The sequence below is a fragment of the Pipistrellus kuhlii genome, unplaced genomic scaffold, assembly GCF_014108245.1.
Source record: "Pipistrellus kuhlii isolate mPipKuh1 unplaced genomic scaffold, mPipKuh1.p scaffold_m20_p_31, whole genome shotgun sequence".
Classification (NCBI taxonomy): Eukaryota; Metazoa; Chordata; class Mammalia; order Chiroptera; family Vespertilionidae; genus Pipistrellus; species Pipistrellus kuhlii.
This window is the reverse complement of record NW_023425531.1, coordinates 5541542-5560833: the sequence shown is the minus strand read 5'-3', so window position 1 is coordinate 5560833 and position 19292 is coordinate 5541542. Positions and strand designations below refer to the sequence as shown.

The window sequence follows — 19292 nt, the reverse complement described above, 5'->3', positions numbered from 1 at the left end:
GGGAACCTTCCCAGAACCAGGAGAGGCAGGGCGGGGCAGGGCAGGGGATTGGCATCCACAGGAGTCTAGATCTGCGAGGCCGGAGAAGCAAATCAAGTCATCCCTGCTCAGAAAGGCGCCTGGTGGGAGTGTGTAGGCTGCCGAGGCCCCTGTCTCTGCTTATTTCTGTCACACTCTCCACCCTCCCCTTCTGAGTCATTCTGACAACTTCCCTCTCTAGCTCCGGCCTCTTGACCACTCTTCTGCCACTTGCTCCCTTGGCGTCTTGGAGCCTCCAGCGGCTCCCCAGCGGCTCCCCAGCAGCTCCTCAGGAGCTTGGGAGCCCAGGCTTGACCTTCAGTCATGACCAGGACCTGGACCAGGACATCCCTTCTCCTGCTGATGGGTAAGCTGGGGACCCGAGGAAGGGGGCGCGGAGGCTGGGGTCCAGGGAGGAGAGAACTGAGAATGTATGCGATCTGGACTCACACATCAGGAGAGGGACCTGGGGTTTGAGATCCAGAGTTTGTGGAGAGAGAGGACAGCCTGGGGGACTGTCAGACATGCCAGAGGGAGGCCAGGTGCCGGACAATCCAGGGATCCCTCGGGTAGGCAGAACCAGCTCACTGTGTGCTCTGTGCACAGTGCCCCTTTGGCCCCAACTTTTCCTGGATCCCCCTCTTAGGAGCCCCTGGGGTGGGGGTGGGGGTGGGGAAGGTGCACCTTTAGGATGGGGGTGTAGTTTGGCCTAAACAGAGTTGAAACTTGCCAGCCTGCCACTGGGTGAGGCGCTGTCCCTGGGCCGTCTGCAAGAGAGCGGCGAGGCGGGAGACAGGGGGCGCTGGGCCCAGCGAGGAGACTGGAAGAACCTCCGCAAAGCTTCTCTCCGCACCCTCTTCCCCAGGCGTGGCTTCCTCTCTCTGCTTCAACTTGGACACGGACAAGCCGACCATCTTCCCCATGCATAGCGCCGGGTTTGGACACACTGTGGTCCAGTATGCCAACTGGTGAGCCGGTGGTGACTGGCCTTGGGCTCTCGTCAGCTCCTCTCCCTGCTCCTCCCCACCTCGCCCTTGGTTCACAAGCTCTCCTTTCTCTCCGAGGGGCCATTCCCCCAGGGTCGTGTCTGGCCACCTGGATGATCCGAGCTCGCTAACATTTACTGAGCACTTACAGGCGCCAGCCCCTGGGCCACGCGCGCTTTCTGTGGGCTTGGATTTAGTCCTCAATGCAATCGTTACTGAGCACCCACTGTGTGTCTCAGGAGGCGGTCGCACACCAGAGAATACAACAGACAGAAATCCCTCCCATGCAGAACGTAAGTTGTTATTAATCTCCTCTTGACAGGTGAGGAAACTGAGGCACAGAGCGCTGAAGCAAACTTGCTGGAGTGGCAGTCTGGCGTTAGCGTCCACGCTACTCTCATCTTATTTTATGTTAGTTTCATGTGTCCATCATAGTGCTTAGACAGTTACATAATTTATGAAGTGATTCCCCCTGAGAATTCTGGTACCCACCTGGCACGGAACCTACTTACCACACAAATATCACCCACATTCCCTGTGCTGCGCTTCTCATCCCTGGGACTATTCTGTGACTTCTCCTTCCCTTCACCTCTCTCACCCAGTCCCCTCGCCCCTCCCAGCTGGCAACCCTCGGTTTGCCCACTGCATCCGAGTCTGTTTTGTTTGTGTGTATGCTGGTCTTCAGATTCCTCATGCACTAGTAAGTGAAATCGCCGGTGTTTGTCTTTCTCCATCTGCTGTGTCCACACTCTGAGCTGCGGTGTTCTTTGTCTCCCTCAGGGTGGTGGTGGGGGCCCCCCAGGAGGTAAAGGCTGTCAACCAAACGGGCGGCCTCTACCGGTGTGACTACAGCACGGCCAGATGTGAGCCCATCCAGCTGCAGGGTGAGTCCCAGGGCCAGGTGCCCATGCTCCATGGGTCTGTGGGGAGCACAGTGGGCCCACGTTCTAGCTTCAGCTCAGTCTGAAAACCCTCGCCATTAGACATGCTTCCTGACCCCGAAGGCCTCCCTACCCGTTACCCCTGCACCCCCTGCACTCCATCAAGAGCTGGGAGCCCCCTTCATGTGTCAGACCTCCTTGTCTCCCAGGGATGAGGGGACCTCTGCCCAGTCTGTACATGTCCTCTGTCCTGAGGGTGACCATCACCCACCTGTCCCCTCAGTACCCCCGGAGGCTGTGAACATGTCCCTGGGCCTGTCCCTGACAGCTGCTACCACACCCTCTCGGCTGCTGGTGAGTCGCCCTGGGGCACAGGGGCATCCTGAGGAAGGGGTGGGGACCTGGGGCTGCAGGAGCTGGGGCTCTTGTGGTGGGTGGAGGTGCTGGGATGGGACAGAGGCAGGAGCTGCCCGCCCACCACCCCTCTGTCCCCAGGCCTGTGGCCCCACTGTGCACCATGCATGCAACAAGAACATGTACTTGAATGGGTTCTGCTTCCTGTGGGCCTTCTCTTCCTGGCAGGCCCAGAGGCTCCCAGCTGACCTGCAGGGTGAGTGTCTGGGCCACTGGGTCTTTCGAGGAGCCCACACACATCTGCCTGGGGGCAGAGACACTCTACCAAAGCACATCGAAAGGAGGGAACTGGCCTGGCTGGTGTGGCTCAGTGGTTGAGCTTTGACCCATGAATCAAGAGTCACAGTTCGATTCCTGGTCAGGGCATATGCCTGGGTTGTGGGCTAGATCTACAGTAGGGGGCATGCACGAGGCAGCTGATCAATGATTCTCATCATTGATGTTTCTATTTCTCTCTCCCTCTCCCTTCCTCTCTCTGAAATCAATAAAAACATTTTTAAAAGAGAGGGATCTGGGAAAAGTTTTACTGGGTTGTGTAGTGGGTCAAACATGGCGGGAGAACCACTGCCTGCTTTCACAGCCTGCCCTGTAACTGCCCCACCGCAGGGCCTTTCCTGTGACCTTGTCCTCCCTGAGCCTTCATTTCTTCCTCTGTCAGATGGGTATAGTAACACACCCAGTACAGAGTAACATCAGACCCCCACGGCCAGCGGTTAGCACAATGCCTGACATGTGCTGAGGGCTCAATGATTGCCAACTGCTGTTGTTTTTAGAGAAAAGGGGGTTTATTTTCCCCCAGTGCACACTGGGGTATACACTGAGTGGCCAGATTATTATGATCTCTGAACACATAATAATCTGGCCACTCAGTGTATATCCTATATAAAAAAAGGCTAACATGCAAATGTTTTTCTCAACCAGGAGTTTGACCAGCAGGTAGGCCTGCCAACTGACCATGTCCTCACCCCTGGCCAGACTGGCCTGACCCCACCCATGCACAAATTCATGCACTGGGCCTCATATATGTGTGTGTGTGTGTGTGTGTGTATATATATATATATATATATATATATATATAGAGAGAGAGAGAGAGAGAGAGAGAGAGAGAGAGAGAGAGAGAGAGAGAGAGAGAGTGGCCAGATTATTATGTATTCAGAGATCATAATAATCTGGCCACTCAGTGTAAATGAACAATTGGTTTGTGCAGCTGGCCAAGAAAAGGTGATGAGGGCAATCTAAATGTGTCTGTGTGTGTGATGTATGGTATGTGTAGTGTATGATACCTGTGTATTTGTATGTGTTTGATTTGTGTGTGTTGTTTGTGTATGGTGTGTGTGTATGATGTGTATGTATTTGTGTGTGAGTGTGTGGTGTGTGTGTGATGTGTGTGTGATGTGTATGTATTTGTGTGTATGTGTGTGTGTTGTGTATGTATTTGTGTGTGTGTGATGTGTGTATGTGTGTCTTTGTGTGTATGATGTGTGTGTGTGTGAGTGTGTGTCTTTGTGTGTGTGTGATGTGTGTGGTGTGTGTGTGAGTGTGTGTGTGTGTGCGCACACAGGTTGAGGCACAGGGTCTGGCTTCCCGGTGCTGGTGGGAATGGAAAATGAGGAAGTGAAACAGTGAGTCTTCACACCCAGCCCAGCAGCCCAAAGCCCCGCCCTGCTGTCACCTCACACTCAGGCCCCCGGGGAGGCAGGCATGGGCCCTTGAATGCAGTGCCCCTTGCAGCACCTCTAGGCTTGAACTTGACCCACAGGCACTGGGCTCCCAGGAACATCCAGATGACACTCTCTCGGATGGGAGGCCACCGAGGCAGAGAGGGGAGCTGAGAGCTGGGCAGCCCCCTCTCCTGTGCTCACCCAGGAGGGAAGTGGGTCCTGCATTTAAGCTGGGAAGAAAATAGGGCCAGTGTATGGCTGTTTCCAGAGGTAGCATTACAAATATTTAAAAGCCCTGGCCTGGTGGTTAGAGCAGTGGTTAGAGCACATGTGTCAAACACAAGGCCCGCGGGCCAATCCGTCCCGCCAGGCCTTGCAATGTGGCCCGCACCGCGCTGTCATCACTGCACTCCGCTGCGTTTCCATCACAATGACAGTTTATGACTGTTCAGTAAACCATTCGGCCCGCGATTTAGGCTGGATTTTAGATTTTGGCCCCTTCTCTGATTGAGTTTGACACCCCTAGGTTAGAGCATCAGCCCATGCACCGAAGGGTCTTGGGCTCAATTCCCAGTCGAGGGCATGTACCTGGGCTGCAGGTTCGATCCCCAGCCTTGGTCAGGACATGTGCAGGAGGTAACCAATTAATGTGTCTCTCTCACATTGATGTCTCTCTCTCTGTGTCTTTTTCCCTCCCTCCCTCTCTGCTTTCTTCTCTCCCTCCCTCTCTCCCTTCCCCTCTCCCTCCCTCCCTCTCTAAAAATCAATGGAAAAGTATCATCGGGTGAGGATTAACAACAACAACAACAAATTTAAAAAGTTAACAAAAATACAGTTCATCTCTGAACAGTGAGGAGAGACTGGCCAGGGACTGGGGCAGAGTGGAGATGCTGTGGGGGAGGCGGGGAGGGCCCAGGGGTTCGGCCCCTGAGGTAGAAGAGGGGAGCAGCTTCTCGCCATCTGCATTGGAGGGCCTTTCATGTTTTTACCAGCCAGGCTGGCTATGCAGCTGTGAGCAGCCGAATCATAGGTGCAGCCTCTTAGAGACCCCAGGAGACTGCCGGCCTGTCCTGAGCAGGGGGCAGGGAAGCCTTGGGGGGGGGGGGGGGGACGGGTTGAGTTCTTGTTACCAGGAGGGTCTGGGCTCTGGGAGCGCCTGCAGAGGACGGTGCCACCTCCTTCCTCAGAGTGCCCGAGGCAGGAGCAGGACATCGTGTTCCTGATCGACGGCTCAGGCAGCATCAGATATAGTGATTTTAACAAGATGCTGAGCTTTGCGAAAGCTGTGATGAGCCAGTTCCAGAGACCCATGACCCAGGTGTGCCGGTGGGGCAGGGCAGGCGATGGGAAGGCCTATAGGAGAATGAGGCTCTGGGGAGGGCGCTGGGGCTGTGGGGAGGGCTCTGGGGGCTGTGGGGAGGGCTCTGGGGCTGTGGGAGGGTCCAGGGGCTTTGGGGAGGGCGCTGGGGCTGTGGGGAGGGCTCTGGGGCTGTGGGAGGGTCCAGGGGCTCTGGGGAGGGCGCTGGGGCTATGGGGAGGGCGCTGGGGCTTTGGGGAGGGCGCTGGGGCTGTGGGGAGGGCTCTGGGGCTGTGGGAGGGTCCAGGGGCTCTGGGGAGGGCGCTGGGGCCCTGAGGAGAGCCGTGCCAGCCTAAGTGCTTCTCTCAGTTCTCCCTGATGCAGTTCTCCAGCTCCTTCCGGGTTCACTTCACGTTCAGGGACTTCAGGCAGAGCTCAGATCCACAACAGCTGTTGGACTCTGTGCACCAGCTGAAGGGGTACACGTACACGGCCTCAGCTATCCTGAAGGTCATGTGAGTCCTGACTCTCCCGCCCCTCCAGGCGGCTGCCCTTCCCCCGGGCCTCCTCGGGCTCCATGACAATGGGGCCGATGGACCTGAGATTCTGCCCGAGCTCCTCACCAAGAGGGCGGGTGGGTGCTCTGGGCGCACGCATCAGGCTCGGAGGAAGTCACCTCCGCAGGCCACTGAGGCTGAGGGGCTCTGTCCAGGCGCCTCCGGACCCTCTTCTTTCCTGCAGAAGGGAGCTGTTCAGTGTCCACAATGGGGCCCGAGCGGATGCCTCCAAGATCCTCATCGTCATCACTGATGGGAAGAAAATGGGCGACAGCCTGGAATACAAGGACGTCATCTCCGAGGCGGAGGACAAGGGCATCATCCGCTATGCGGTCGGGGTAGGATGTGGGATGCCTGCCTTCTGCTCCCTCTTTGGGGACATCCCTTTCAGGGGCAGAAACCCCAGCTCTCGGCTTCCCCTGCCCTCAGGAGGAGGCCTGTGCTTGCCTGGGACCTGACCCTCTGCTAACCTCTGTGTGGGGGGGGAGGGGGATGACACTGACATGGCAGGCACTCTGGGCTTGTCTTTTCTCTGACCGAGTTTCCTGTGGGGACAGGTGGGGTCGGCTTTTAAGGACAAGAGCTCCTTTGAAGAACTGATAGCCATCGCGTCCATGCCCTGGACCGAGCACATACTCCGAGTGGACAACTTTGATGCTCTGAGGGACATTCAAGAGCAGCTGAAAGAGAAGATCTTTGCCATTGAGGGTAAGTCAGCGGTGGAACTCACTTCTGACACCTCATTCACGGGTGCTTTCGTCTGGGCCCCGCTCTCTGGGCAGTCTCCGCCATCAGACCCTGTTACAGCTGGGGTGTCCTGCCCTGGCCGGTTTGGCTCAGTGGATAGAGCGTCGGCCTGCGAACCAAAGGGTCCCGGTTCAATTCCCATCAAGGGCATGTACCTTGGTTGCAGGTTCCTCCCCTGCCCGGGCCCAGTTGGGGCGAGTGCAAGAGTCAACCAATCAATGTGTTTCTCTCATATCGATGTTTCTCTCTGTCTCTCCCTCTCTCTTCCTCTCTCTCTCTGAAAATCAATGGAAACACATCCTTCGGTGAGGATTAAAAAAAAAAAGGCTGAGGTGTCCTCAGACCTGGCAAAGCCTGCCCCGCCCCCACCCCCCTGCCCTGAACCCAAGTGCCATGCCTCCCCCAGGGACGCACCCCGTGAGCAGCAGCGCCTTCGAGTTGGAGATGTCCCAGGAAGGCTTCAGCGCGGTGCTCATGCCTGTGAGTGGGCCCTTCTGGCCCCTGGGGTGGGGTGAGGGGGCAGGGGGGAGGCAGGTGAGGTGGGTGTGGGGTGAGGGGGCAGGTGAGGTGGGTATGGGGTGAGGGGGCAGGGAGGAGGCAGGTGAGGTGGGTGTGGGGTGAGGGGGCAGGTGAGGTGGGTGTGGGGTGAGGGGGCAGGGAGGAGGCAGGTGAGGTGGGTGTGGGGTGAGGGGGGGCAGGTGAGGTGGGTGTGGGGTGAGGGGGGCAGGTGAGGTGGGTGTGGGGTGAGGGGGGGCAGGTGAGGTGGGTGTGGGGTGAGGGGGGCAGGTGAGGTGGGTGTGGGGTGAGGGGGCAGGGAGGAGGCAGGTGAGGTGGGTGTCAAGGGTGGGCTGCTGTGGAGGTGCTCTCTCCTGGCCCCCGGCTCAGCCCCAGACCTTTCTCCCAGGAAGGACCCGTTCTAGGCGCTGTGGGGAGCTTCGGCTGGTCTGGAGGTGCCTTCCTGTACCCCCAAAATATGAAGCCCACCTTCATCAACATGTCCCAGGAGAATGTGGACATGGCGGACTCCTACCTGGGTGAGAGAGGCTTTGGCTGGGAGGACAGGGGGGAGGTGAGCGGCCTGGGGGACAGGGGACGGGGGGAGGGCTGAGGGGGGGCAGGAGCCGGCCTTTGTGCTGAGGCCCAGCCCCCCAGGTTACTCCGCGGAGCTGGCCCTTTGGAAGGGGGTGCAGAGCCTGGTCCTGGGGGCCCCCCGCCACCAGCACACCGGGAAGGCCGTCCTCTTCACGCGGGAGGCCGGGCAGTGGAGGCCGAAGGCTGAGGTCCCAGGGGCCCAGGTGGGTGTGGGGGCCCTGAGGGGGGGTCTCCGGGGAGGAGGGAGCAGAAGGGGTTTGGGACTCTGTGGGGGGCCCTGTACCCAGGGAGATGCGGGACCTGTCCCAGGGGTGCCTGTGCCAGGGCAGACAGGGTGACCTGAGGCTCTGCCTCCAGATTGGCTCCTACTTCGGGGCCTCCCTCTGCTCCGTGGACGTGGACAGAGATGGCAGCTCCGACCTGGTCCTCGTCGGGGCTCCCCACTACTACGAGCCGACCCGGGGGGGCCGGGTGTCTGTGTGCCCGTTGCCCCGGGGGGTGAGTGGCTGAGGGGACCTGCTGGGTGGGGCTGGGTGTGGGGGGGAGGGTTGCCGGGTTGGGACTGGCGCTGCTTCTGTTCTGCAGAGGGCCAGGTGGCAGTGCCAGGCCGTGCTCCGCGGGGAGCAGGGCCACCCCTGGGGCCGCTTTGGGGCGGCCCTGACCGCGCTGGGGGACGTGAACGGGGACAAGCTGGCGGACGTGGCCATCGGGGCCCCGGGGGAGCAGGAGAGCCGGGGAGCCGTGTACCTGTTCCACGGAACATCGGGGCTGGGCATCAGCCCCGCCCACAGCCAGGTGAGGCCTGTCGCAGATCCTGTCGCTCAGACAGCCTTCCCCTTGCTCCTCCCTGCCTCCCACACTGCCACCTAGAGAAGTCTGTCCACCTCTGCCCTCCCCTGCCCACCCTTGCTTCCCTGGTCAGCGAGCAAACTGGGGCGTGAGAGATGGAAGCGTCCGATGGGACTGTCCTTGGGTGGGCTCTCTGTCCAGGACTTGTGATCCCGGCCCCAGGCCCGGCGCCAGCCCGCCGTGGCCGATGGGGTCTGGGGTCTGGAGAAGCCGGTGGCTGGGCTTGTCCAGGGTTCATAGTGGATTGGGAATGGGGACGAGGGCGGGCCAGTCTCCTAACCCACTGCCCGCTCCCTGGGGGCCCCCACTGCCCGCTCCCTGCCCCCCCCTCGCTGCCAGCACTTTGGGCTGGTTGCTCGGCCCGCCTGTGCACGCACCCCTTCACCTCCCGGAGGCTCCACACTTCATTCCCCGCTGCCCTCGGTAATCCTGCAAACACCCGTCTAGACGGGAGCCCCACCCAGCGGGGCAGGGCTCCCTGGGAGGGGGGCTGCTTCCCCGGCAAAGCCAAGGGAGTCCCACATAAAAGCAGGTGCAGGGCTGAGAGGACACTTCGCCAAAGGTGCCCCAGTCATCAGCTAATCACAGTGAGACACCAGCTCACAGCCCCCAGGGTGGGAGGTGGGGGTGGGGGGCTAGAATGGAGAGGCAACAGCAGGTTGGCGGGATGCGGAGGGTCTGGTGCCCTCCTTGCTGGCGGGGGGGAGGGGGAGGAAGCCGGTGCAGCTGCCTTGGACCACAGACGGCAGGTGCTAAGGGCTGAGGCAGGAGGCATAGCACGACCCAGAGACTCTGCAAACACGTTCACACAGAACGTCACGGCACATGTTCCTGTAGCGTCATTCACACCGACCCCAAGGGAAAGCCCCCGTGCCCGTGAGCGAGCGAGCAGACGCACAAAGGCCCGCCCTGGGCTGACTCGGCTGCAGCGCGGATGGCCTTGGCAGCATGGTGCTGAGAGAGGGGCCGCACAGGGACCGCCCGGCTCTGGCTCCGTTTACATTAGCTCCGGAACGGGGGTCCCTGGAGACAGAACGTAGCTCAGTGGCCGCCAGGGGCCGGGGGAGGGGGAATGAAGGACATCATGGTGATGGCTCGGGCGTATGGCTTCTTTTGGGGGGATGAAAATGTTCTAAAGTGGATTCGTTGGTGGGCGCCTCGCTGTGAGCATCCGGAAACATGGGGCTGTGTAAACGGCAAGCTGCACAGTGTGTGGATCGTGTCTCAGGGATGCGCCGTGGTCACTGCTCACCTGCCTGTGCTCCCTCCTCCGCTGTCCACGGTGGGACCGGAAGCCAGCCTCCCCAGGCCGCTGCCCGGAGGACTATGAGTTAGTACGCAGGCGGCACGTAGCACGTCTGTGGTGACAGAGGCATATGTGCCTGGCGCGTAGCAGGTGCTGCCTTACAATCAATCATTGTCAGTACAGCTTAACCACTGAAGGGCTTCAAAGAGCTTGGAACTTTAGGAAGAGGACATGCCCTCACCGGTTTGGCTCAGGGGATAGAGCGCTGGCCTGTGGACTCAAGGGTCCCAGGTTCGATTCCGGTCAGGGCATGTACCTCCCCAGTAGGAGGTGTGCAGGAGGCTGCTGATTGATGTTTCTCTCTCATCGATGTTTCTATAGCTCTCTATCCCTCTCCCTTCGTCTCTGTAAAAAATAAATAAAATATATTTAATAAAATAAATAAGTAAAAGGGCGAGAGGCTGCTGAGAACCGTGCATCCCTGCAGCCCGGCCCTCCTTTCTTTGCTCCAGTCTTCATGGTCCCTCACCCCCTTTGTAGCCCTTCATGGTGACATCTTTTCACTCCTCACCCCTCTGTCCCTGCCGTTCCTACTTCCCCGTGCCTCCCGTTGCTGATTTCCAACTCGTTTTTCTCACCCCGAACCGGCTTGCCCCCCCCCCTCCCCAGAGGATCGAAGGCTCCCAGCTCTCCCCCAGGCTCCAGCACTTCGGGCAGTCGCTGAGCGGGGGGCAGGACCTCACCATGGACGGCCTCGTGGACCTGGCCGTGGGGGCCCAGGGGCATGCACTGCTGCTCAGGTGAGAAGAGCCTTCCCGGGTCTCCCCCGGCAGCCCCAAGATCTACCCAGGACAGCGTCTCCCCACCCACCCCAGGCGGCCCTCCTGGGACCAAGGGCTGGCATTTTGCACGCAGGACCAGGCCTGTGCTCAGGGTGTGGGTGGACATCCACACGACACCCACTGAGATCGCGAGGTCCGTGTTCGAGTGTCGGGAGCACTCAGCCTCCATCCGGGACCTGGCCGATGCCCGCGTCTGCCTTCGCGTGCACGAGAGTCCCAGGACGCGGCTGGGTGAGTCCTCTCCGGCCCAGGCCCCCGCCTCCTGCCTTGCCCCGTGCCCACCTGAGAGTTCCTGGTCCTCTCAGCCCTCCCCCGCTCTACTTCCCCCGATAGGCAACCTCCAAAGTGATGTGACCTTTCACCTGACCCTTGACTCTGGCCGCCTGAGTCCCCGTGCCATCTTCAAGGAGACAAACAATCAGCATCTGACTCGTGGTAGACTCCTCGGCCTGGGCCAGCACTGTGAGGAAGTGAAGCTGCTGCTCCCGGTGAGGGTCTCGGGTGCTGGGGACGGGGCGAGGCTGAGGCTGGCGGTGGCCGGGCAGGGAAAGAACCAGTATGCTCTGGTGCCCGTGCTAGCTCAGCCCAGCAGCCGCCTCGCATGCAGGAGGAGCTTAGCATTTCTTAGCCAGATAAGTGAGTGGATCCATGGCTGAGTGAATGAATGGATGGATGAATGAATGAATGAATGAATGGGTGGGTGGGCTGCAGCTGTCAGAAACCACACAGCTGCATGGCAGAGGCACGCATGGCTGCTTCAGAGAACTAGAGCGGGGGCTGGGATTCTTGCATCAGGCCGTCCCTCTGAGACAGACCCTGTCCTAGGTGCCAGGGGCACCACAGGGGACAAAACAGTCCACGCCCAGAGGGCAGGCGGGGAGAGAGCAAAACCAATCTGGGTCCTAGGTGACGGGGGCCGGGTAGTGATGACTGCTGTGGAGAAGGAGGGAGCCAGGGAGACAGCAGAGGGTCCTGTGGCCCCCGAGCAGGGAGTTGCGAAGACCCTGAGTAGGCTGAGCCGGGGGAAGGGAGATCGAGGCAGAGGGCAAGCCCAGCAGAGGATTCTCAAGGTGGAATCTTAGCAACGAGCATTTCCCCAGCGCAGGTAGGCAGGCATCACAGTTACCCATCTCACAGACGAGGAGACGGGCTCAGCTAGTGATTGCGGGTGCTGCCCTGAGCCCCCTCCTCTCCCCAATGCCCGCCTTGCAGGCTTGCGTGGAGGACTCGATGATTCCCATCACCCTGAGTCTCAATTTCTCCCTGGTGGGCAAGCCCATCCTTTCCCTTGGGAACCTCCAGCCCATGCTGGCTCCGGACACCCCCAAACACTACACGGCCTCTGTGAGTCCTGGGGTGGGGACCTTCAGGGGGCAGTGGGTGTGGCCACCAGGCCTCGGAGAAACCCCATGTTGCCTTCCCTCTCAGCTCCCCTTTGAGAAGAACTGTGGAGACGACCATGTCTGCCAGGACGACCTTGGCATCACCATTGACGCCTCTGGGTGAGCGTCCACCTCCTTAGGCCCTGCCCCATCCCCCAGCCCCTCTCCTGGGCCCTAGAGTTGCTGTCTGGCTCTCCCTGACATCTCCACCCTGTGCTCAGAAACCAGACACCCCAGCCCGGGCCCCCACTCCCCACTCTGTGCTTCATCCCCACACCGTTTCCACCCCAGACATAGACTCATCTTCTGCCCTCCCCCCCAACCCCCAGCTTGGAGACCCTGGTGGTGGGGAGCGACCTGGAGCTGAGCCTGGGAGTGAAAGTGTGGAACACCGGAGAGGACTCCTACGGGACCACCGTCACCTTCTCCTACCCGCCCGGGCTGTCCTACCGGCGTGTGGCAGTGAGCCAGGTATGACCCCCTCTGGGGAAGCCAGTAACGGCCAGGCATCAGCAGAGACTTGTCCAGACCTCAGGCTGGGCTGCCATTGCAGCAGCCTCTCACAAACCCAGAATCCGGGCTGGTCCTGGTCAGAGAGACTCGGCTGTGCCATCTGGGACTTGCTCATGTTGTGCGCAACTCTGGGCATCCCGTGTTAAGGACACGAACTGGTAGGAATGAGTGCCCAGCGGGCTGCTAATGTGGAGAAAGGGGGGACTCTGCCCTAAACTTATTTTTATTCCACATCACATCAATATTCTTCTTTTAAAGGAAAGCCTACCTTCAAATATTTTAGACACTGTCTTGTAGAAGCAGGGGTTAAATTGATGGTAACTCTAGATCAGGTCTTGGCCTGCTTTTTCTCTGGAGAGCTAGAAAGTGAATATTTCAGCTTTGTGGCCACAGAGCGTCTGTCACATCTGCTGAGCTCTGCTGGGGTGGAGTGAAAGCAGCCATTGATAAGATGCTAGTGAATGAGCGCCAATAGAACTTCCTCTATGAAGAGTGGCGTTGGACTATCGTTTGGCAATGCTAGCTCTGGAAGACAGAGCTAGGACCAAAGTGAAACAGATTTTTTTTTTAAATGTAACAAAAAATGTTAAACATTTATAAAAGTAGAGAGTAGATGGACAAATCTCTCAAAAACTTATCACCCCGCCCTAGATGGTTTGGCTCAGTGGATAGAGCGTTGGCCTGCGGACCAAAAGATCCCAGGTTCAATTCCAGTCAAGGGCACGTACTCAGGTTGCAGGCTCCTCCCTAGCCTGGGCTCTGGTCAGGGCTCATGCAGGAGGCAACCCACTGGTGTGTTTATCTCACATTGATGTTTTCTCTCTGTCTTTCACTCTCCCTAAAAATCAGTGAAAAAAAATATCCTCGGGTGAGGATTAACAAACAACAACGAAACAAAACAAAAAAAGTATCACCCAGATTCAACCATTACCAACATTTTGCTGTAGTTAGTTCATCTGGCTCCCCCTCTGTTTGCTGAAATATTTTAAGATAATCCCAGACATCATGTCACTCCTCTCTCTTTCCCCCTATCGTTCTGGACCGTCCCCACATCCAACAAGACCCAATACCATTATTGCATCCAGTGAAGCGAAGGATTCATAATAAAATTTCCTTCGTCTCAAAAATACCTTTTTACCTATACCTGGTTTATTGGAACCAGCATCTCAACGAGGCCTCTACATTCCATTTGGCTGGCTGGTCTCTTATGTCTCTCGTAGGCCTGTATTCCCAATGGGGTCATCTTTTGGTTAGCATTCAAAGGAACGCACTAGAAATGGCAAAATCCAACTGCATCAGCGTGAGAGCCCCAGCACTGGAAGCTTCTAGACACACCAGCCAAATGCAGCATGCGGGCCTCTGATGGGTGTTTATTTCTAAAATGAGCTGTAAAACAGCATCTTTGGCGACAACCTAGGACAGTGGTCGGCACACTCGCAAGCCGACTCTTTGGCCCTTGAGTTTTTAGCAAAGGCCAGCTTAGGAGTACCCTAATTAAATTAATAGCAATGTACCTACCTATATAGTTTAAGTTTAAATAATGTGGATCTCGAAAGAAATTTCAATCGTTGTGCTGTTGATATTTGTCTCTGTTGACTGATGAGTTTGCTGACCACTGGCCCAGGAAGACTGCACAGGCCCGGACACTGGCTGGCATTAAGCTGTTGCTTATGTTGCCGGCCATGAGTTGCTGTCTTGCGGCCGGTGGTACATCTGGAGGAATTTCTGGGTGAAACAATGTGATATTCGGAATGCGCTTTAAATTACTCAGAAAAAAGGTGAAGAAGCAGCTGAATAAAACAAAAGTAGGAAAATGTTGGCCATTTCAGCTGAGCGATGGCTTGATTTATCTAGCCTCTCTACTTTTGAGCATATTTAAAAATTTCCATAACAGAAAGCCTTTTAAAAATAACAGTAAATAAAAAGAGGGGGAAATTTTTAATAAATCTGAGATTTCTACATTAGGAAGAAATTTGACCAGACAGATAGTGTCTAAAGATTAAAAACACACACCACCTAATCATAGAGTGGGTTCCAGGAAACTGTCTCTCCATCATGGCGTCCCTTTGGGACACTAACAAACGCTCACCTGCCGTTCCCCTGCCCTTGCTCAGAGCCGGCCGCAGTTCCACTCCCTGAGCCTGGCCTGCGACAGCGCCCTCTCGGGCAGCCAGGACGCCTGGAGCACCAGCTGCAGCCTCAGACACATCATCTTCCGCGAGGGCGCTCAGGTCAGCTGTCTCCCACTCCCCTGCCCCACCCGGTCTCAGGGCCATGACCCCGCCTCCAGCTGAGCCTGCCTCTCCCTCAGGTCACCTTCGTGGCCACCTTCCACGTCTCCCCCAAGGCCTCGCTGGGCGACCGGCTGCTGCTGACGGCCAATGTGAGCAGGTGAGCGGCCAGGCATGGTGTGTGTGTGTGTGTGTGTGTGTGTGTGTGTGTGTCCGCGCCTGCCTCCTGGGGCGCCTGCCCACACCACTGCTCTTCCCCCAGCGAGAACAACACGCCCAGGACCAGCAGGACCAGCTCCTGGCTGGAGCTCCCGGTGAAGTACGCCGTCTATGCCGTGATCACCAGGTGCCGCACCGTCCCTCCCATCGCTCAGACGGGGCTGGGGTTCTCTGTTCCTGCGACACTTGTTGGGGTTCTCCAACACCTGGGACACTGTCTAGTCCTTATAGCACAGGTGCTAGCAGCACTTGCTAATCACCCGGAGTGTTTGTTGTGGGCTGGCTCTGACAACAGGAGGTGCGACGTCATCACTGCATGTGACATTCAATAGAGGCTGTAGTTCTCGGGCTTTCTCCAAAGCCCCACGAGTGTCCTGGATTCCAGAAGAGGTGCAGAGACGTCTCTGTCTTCCAGGTCCTCACCGCCCCGCTGGGAGCGAGGTTGCCCAGACCTAGAGCAGAGTCACCCAGGGCCTCTCTGTGGTTCTGGGGCCTAAGGCTTCGTGAGCTTCTAAGAGGGGTGGGAGCTCCTGTCAGGGGAGGCCTCAGCTCAACACTGCAGGTCCTGTGGCATTTGGGTGGGATAATTTCTCTGTGGCATTGGCCATGGCCCTTGGCATTTGGGTAGGACAGTTCTTCATTGCAAGGAGCAGCTTTATGCCTCAAAGGGCCTTTAGAACCGCTCCTCCTCCCTTCCCCATGCCCCTTGGGAAGGACAGGGAGAGACACTCCGTCTGTCCCGGGGAGAGAGGGGTCAGGGAAAAGATGCGGCCCCAGGAGGGGTGGGTGATGAGGGTAGGTACTGGCTTTCATTTAAAATCGATTTTCCTAAGAATTTTCATGTTGAACATTTTTCATACATTCGACTTCAACAAAGCTTCATTGAGCCTCTATTGTGTGATCAGCACCAGACATAGACCCTGCCCCTCAGGATGTATGCGCTTGTGATATGGGACAGGCCGTGGGGCTTAGCTGGGTACACCTCGTCGGCTGCCCTCCTGCTGCCCACAGCTCCACACTCTCCCTGCCCCTCACGCGGGCTCCCGGCAGCCAGCAGTGCGGGCTCTGAGCTTGTCTCCCGCAGCGTGTGCTCACAGGCAGGCACACAGTGTGACCTCTGCAGAGCCTGTCCCTCTCACGGCCCCGCTGCGCGGCCCCCCCGGGCAGTGTCCTCCGTGGGCAGCTTCTGCGAACACCCAGCCAGAGGCTCAGCCCCACTCTCTAGTCTAGGGGTGTCGAACTCAATCAGAGAAGGGGCCAAAATCTAAAATCCAGCCTAAATCGCGGGCCGAATGGTTTACTGAACAGTCATAAACTGTCATTGTGATGGAAACGCAGCGGAGTGCAGTGATGACAGCGCGGTGCGGGCCACATTGCAAGGCCTGGCGGGACGGATTTGGCCCGCGGGCCTTGTGTTTGACACATGTGCCCTAAACCTTCCCACCCTCAGGTCAGCCCCACCACTCCCCTGGAACAGCCAAGGCCCCTCCGAGCTGCTCGGGGGGACCCCAGGGAACGCCCACCCACCCGTGCCTCTTCTCTCCCCAGCCATGAGGACTCCACCAAGTACCTCAACTTCTCGGCCTCCGAGGAGGCGGGGAGCCGCGGGGCCCAGCTCCGGTACCAGGTGAGTGATGGTCGCTCCAGCCCCGGCCGAGGCCAGCGGCCAGGGGGCGGGGTGGCTGTGGGTTCGGCACGCTTTGCCTCGCTGCCCTCTGCAGGTGAACAACCTGGGACAGAGGGACCTGCCGGTCAGCATCCACCTCTGGGTGCCGGTGGAGCTGAACCAGGAAGCCGTGTGGTCAGCGCTGGAGCTCCTCCACCCCCAGGTACTGAGGCCTGTGTGTGGCTCCCCGACTTGGGCCTCTGCCCGGGTTTCCCGCGTCCCGCCCCCTCCCCCCCCCAGTGTCTGAGGTCCCCGCCAAGACGCCTGTTCTGTCTTCCTAGAACCCATCGATGCGCTGCTCCTCAGAGAGAACGGAGCCCACAGAGCCCAGCCCCCGGGCCCATGTCCAGAAGAATTCTGTGCTGGTGAGGAGCACAGGCTGCCCCCTCCTTACACCCCCCATCAGGGGGGCTGCATTCAGGAGTCTGTGTGATGGGCTGAGGGGTGTCTGCTGCACAGCGTTCCCGACTTTGTGGCTGCTCCCTTGAATCAGACACTTTAGTGATACCTTCTGCCTACACACACACACACACACACACACACACACACACACACCTGCCCCCTGGGCTGACCTACTTCCTGTCCCTAGGACTGCTCCGCGGCCGCCTGCCAGAGGTTCCGCTGTGACGTCCCCTCCTTCGGCGTCCAGGAGGAACTGGACTTCATCCTGAAGGGCAACCTCAGCTTCGGCTGGGTCAGCCAGGTGTGTGGGCCCAGGGCAGAGCCCCCCCACCCCCGCCCCCGGGGTCCCTGAATGTGTGTGCCGCCTCAGGGCAGCGCGGGCATTGCCCTGGCGCCAGCTCTCCCCGGAGCCAGCTGCCAGCTCCCTGCCCTTTGCAGACTCTGCAGAAGAAGGTGTCGGTGGTGAGCGTTGCGGAGGTCACGTTCGACACATCCGTGTTCACTCAGCTCCCGGGCCAGGAGGCGCTTCTGAGAGCCCAGGTAGGACTGTGTGCGAGGCGCAGCCAGTGGTGAGGCCTCTGGCGCTGAGTCCCTGTGCCTGTGGGGCTCACAGCCGGGGGGGAGGGGTGAAGACCCCGACTGGGACAGAGGTCCCTGACCCCTGAGGGCTTCTGAGCTCAGCCCAGGAGTCTGCCCTGGAGGCCGGGGCGGGGTAAGGGCTGGGGAGCCTGGGAGGAGCCGGGCAGCCAGAGCCCCGATGCTTCCTGACGGGTCCCCTCCTTCCAGGCGGAGGTGGTGCTGGAAAAGCAGGAGGTGCACAACCCCGTGCCCCTCATTGTGGGCAGCTCTGTGGGCGGACTGCTGCTGCTGGCTCTCATCACGTTCCTGCTGTACAAGGTGCGTGCCGCCTCCCACCCCTGGCGCCTGCTCCCGCTCTCTGCACCGTGAGACGGCGCTCACCGCGGAGTCGGGCCCACATTCTCGCTGTCGCTGCCTGCCAGAGAGCCTCTTCCACTCTGACATCAGCAGTCCCCACTGTCCTCCATGTGTGTGCCTCCTACCTGTTCTCAGGCCTCCTTCAGCTCTCTCCCTTTCTTTCCCACTTGTCTCTGCTTTTGTATGTGTTTCCCTTGACAGCAAATACATATATATATATATATATATATATATGTGTGTGTGTGTGTGTGTGTGTGTGTATGCCTAAGCAACTGAACAACCGGTCGCTATGACATGCACTGACCACCAGGGGCAGACGCTCAATGCAGGAGCTGCCCCTGGTGGTCAGTGTGCTCCCACAGTGGAAGTGCCACTCAGCTGACAAATGGGTGCCAGATGCAGGGCTCACGGCTGTGCAAGCCTGTGGCAGGCACAGCGGGGCCAGGATGAGCAGGAGTGGCAGGCAGGAGTGGTAGGCGGAGCTGGACTGATGGTTTAGGCCAGATCCCCACACACCACTCAGAGGGACCCCACTGGTGCACAAATCCATGCACCAGGCCTCTAGGTACAACATGGAAAGCACTGCCCTGTGTTTGATGTGGACACCACCGTGGATTCTCTGTGACTAGACAAGTGCCTGGCCCACGCTGGGTCTTGTTTCACATCCTAAGGGTAATTACCACTCACAGAATGTGGTCCAGTCTAGCGTCACAGTGCTGCCACAGCACTGCTTGGACATCGCAGGGGCCCCTGAATGGTGGTCCATCCCCTTCCCCATTCTCTTTCCCCCTCTCTCACTGGACGCCTTGACCTTACTTTCTCTCCTCCCCTGTAGGCCGGCTTCTTTAAACGCCAGTACAAAGAGATGATGGCGGAAGCAAGTGGACAAGCTGCCCCGGGAAATGGGCCATCGGACCCCCAAGGCGACCAATGAGAAACTCCCTCCTGATGAACAAAATCGATACAGAGGCAGAGAAGCATTGAACAGACTGTCAAACAACAGCGGGAAGGCTGGGGAGGCTTGCGGGGGGAGGTAAGAGATCAACCGAAGGACTTCTACGTGTGCCTATAAGCATGACCAATGGACCCAAGACACTGGGGGGGTGAGGGCATAAGACAGAGGGTAGGGGAGGCTGGAGGAAGGTCAATCGGGGGGGGGGGGAACATATGTACAAATACTTTAAACAATAAAATATATATATATATTATATTTAAAAAGAAAAACGAAAAGGAAACTCCCTCCTGTCCTCATTTGGATTCGCTCCGCCCTGAGAAGTTTCCTGGCCCTTTCACTCAGGCCACCAGCCTTGAGGGGGACAAATGTCACCCAGAAGGGAGGCTGCTTCTCTCTGT

General features: G+C 58.5%; 1 protein-coding gene across 2 annotated transcripts; it reads left to right on the top strand.

Moving 5' to 3' along the window:
• The first annotated feature begins 227 nt into the window (after positions 1-227).
• On the top strand, positions 228-19006 carry ITGAX (integrin subunit alpha X). Of its 2 annotated transcripts, none has more exons than XM_045570291.1 (30): positions 228-385; positions 884-986; positions 1785-1888; positions 2169-2239; positions 2381-2495; positions 5148-5278; positions 5627-5772; positions 5999-6152; positions 6372-6522; positions 6968-7041; positions 7466-7595; positions 7714-7856; positions 8011-8151; positions 8239-8448; positions 10418-10548; positions 10664-10821; positions 10924-11078; positions 11803-11934; positions 12019-12092; positions 12302-12443; positions 14600-14716; positions 14797-14876; positions 14979-15062; positions 16484-16562; positions 16657-16764; positions 16883-16966; positions 17191-17304; positions 17442-17465; positions 17790-17900; positions 18775-19006. In XM_045570291.1, the coding sequence occupies exons 1-30, from the start codon at positions 343-345 to the stop codon at positions 18871-18873; spliced, it is 3408 nt and encodes a 1135-aa protein (XP_045426247.1). In that variant the 5' UTR covers positions 228-342; the 3' UTR covers positions 18874-19006. The 2 variants fall into 2 exon arrangements, with proteins under 2 accessions (XP_045426247.1, XP_036316234.1); XM_036460341.2 differs by having other exon boundaries at positions 17442-17543.
• Positions 19007-19292: the final 286 nt, after the last annotated feature.

Coding starts and splice junctions, on each gene's coding strand:
- ITGAX (XM_036460341.2), top strand. CDS start 343: ATGACCAGGACCTGGACCAGGACATCCCTTCTCCTGCTGATGG. Junction 6,523..6,967: donor GAAGATCTTTGCCATTGAGG/GTAAGTCAGCGG, acceptor TGCCTCCCCCAG/GGACGCACCCCGTGAGCAGC. Junction 12,093..12,301: donor ATCACCATTGACGCCTCTGG/GTGAGCGTCCAC, acceptor CCCAACCCCCAG/CTTGGAGACCCTGGTGGTGG.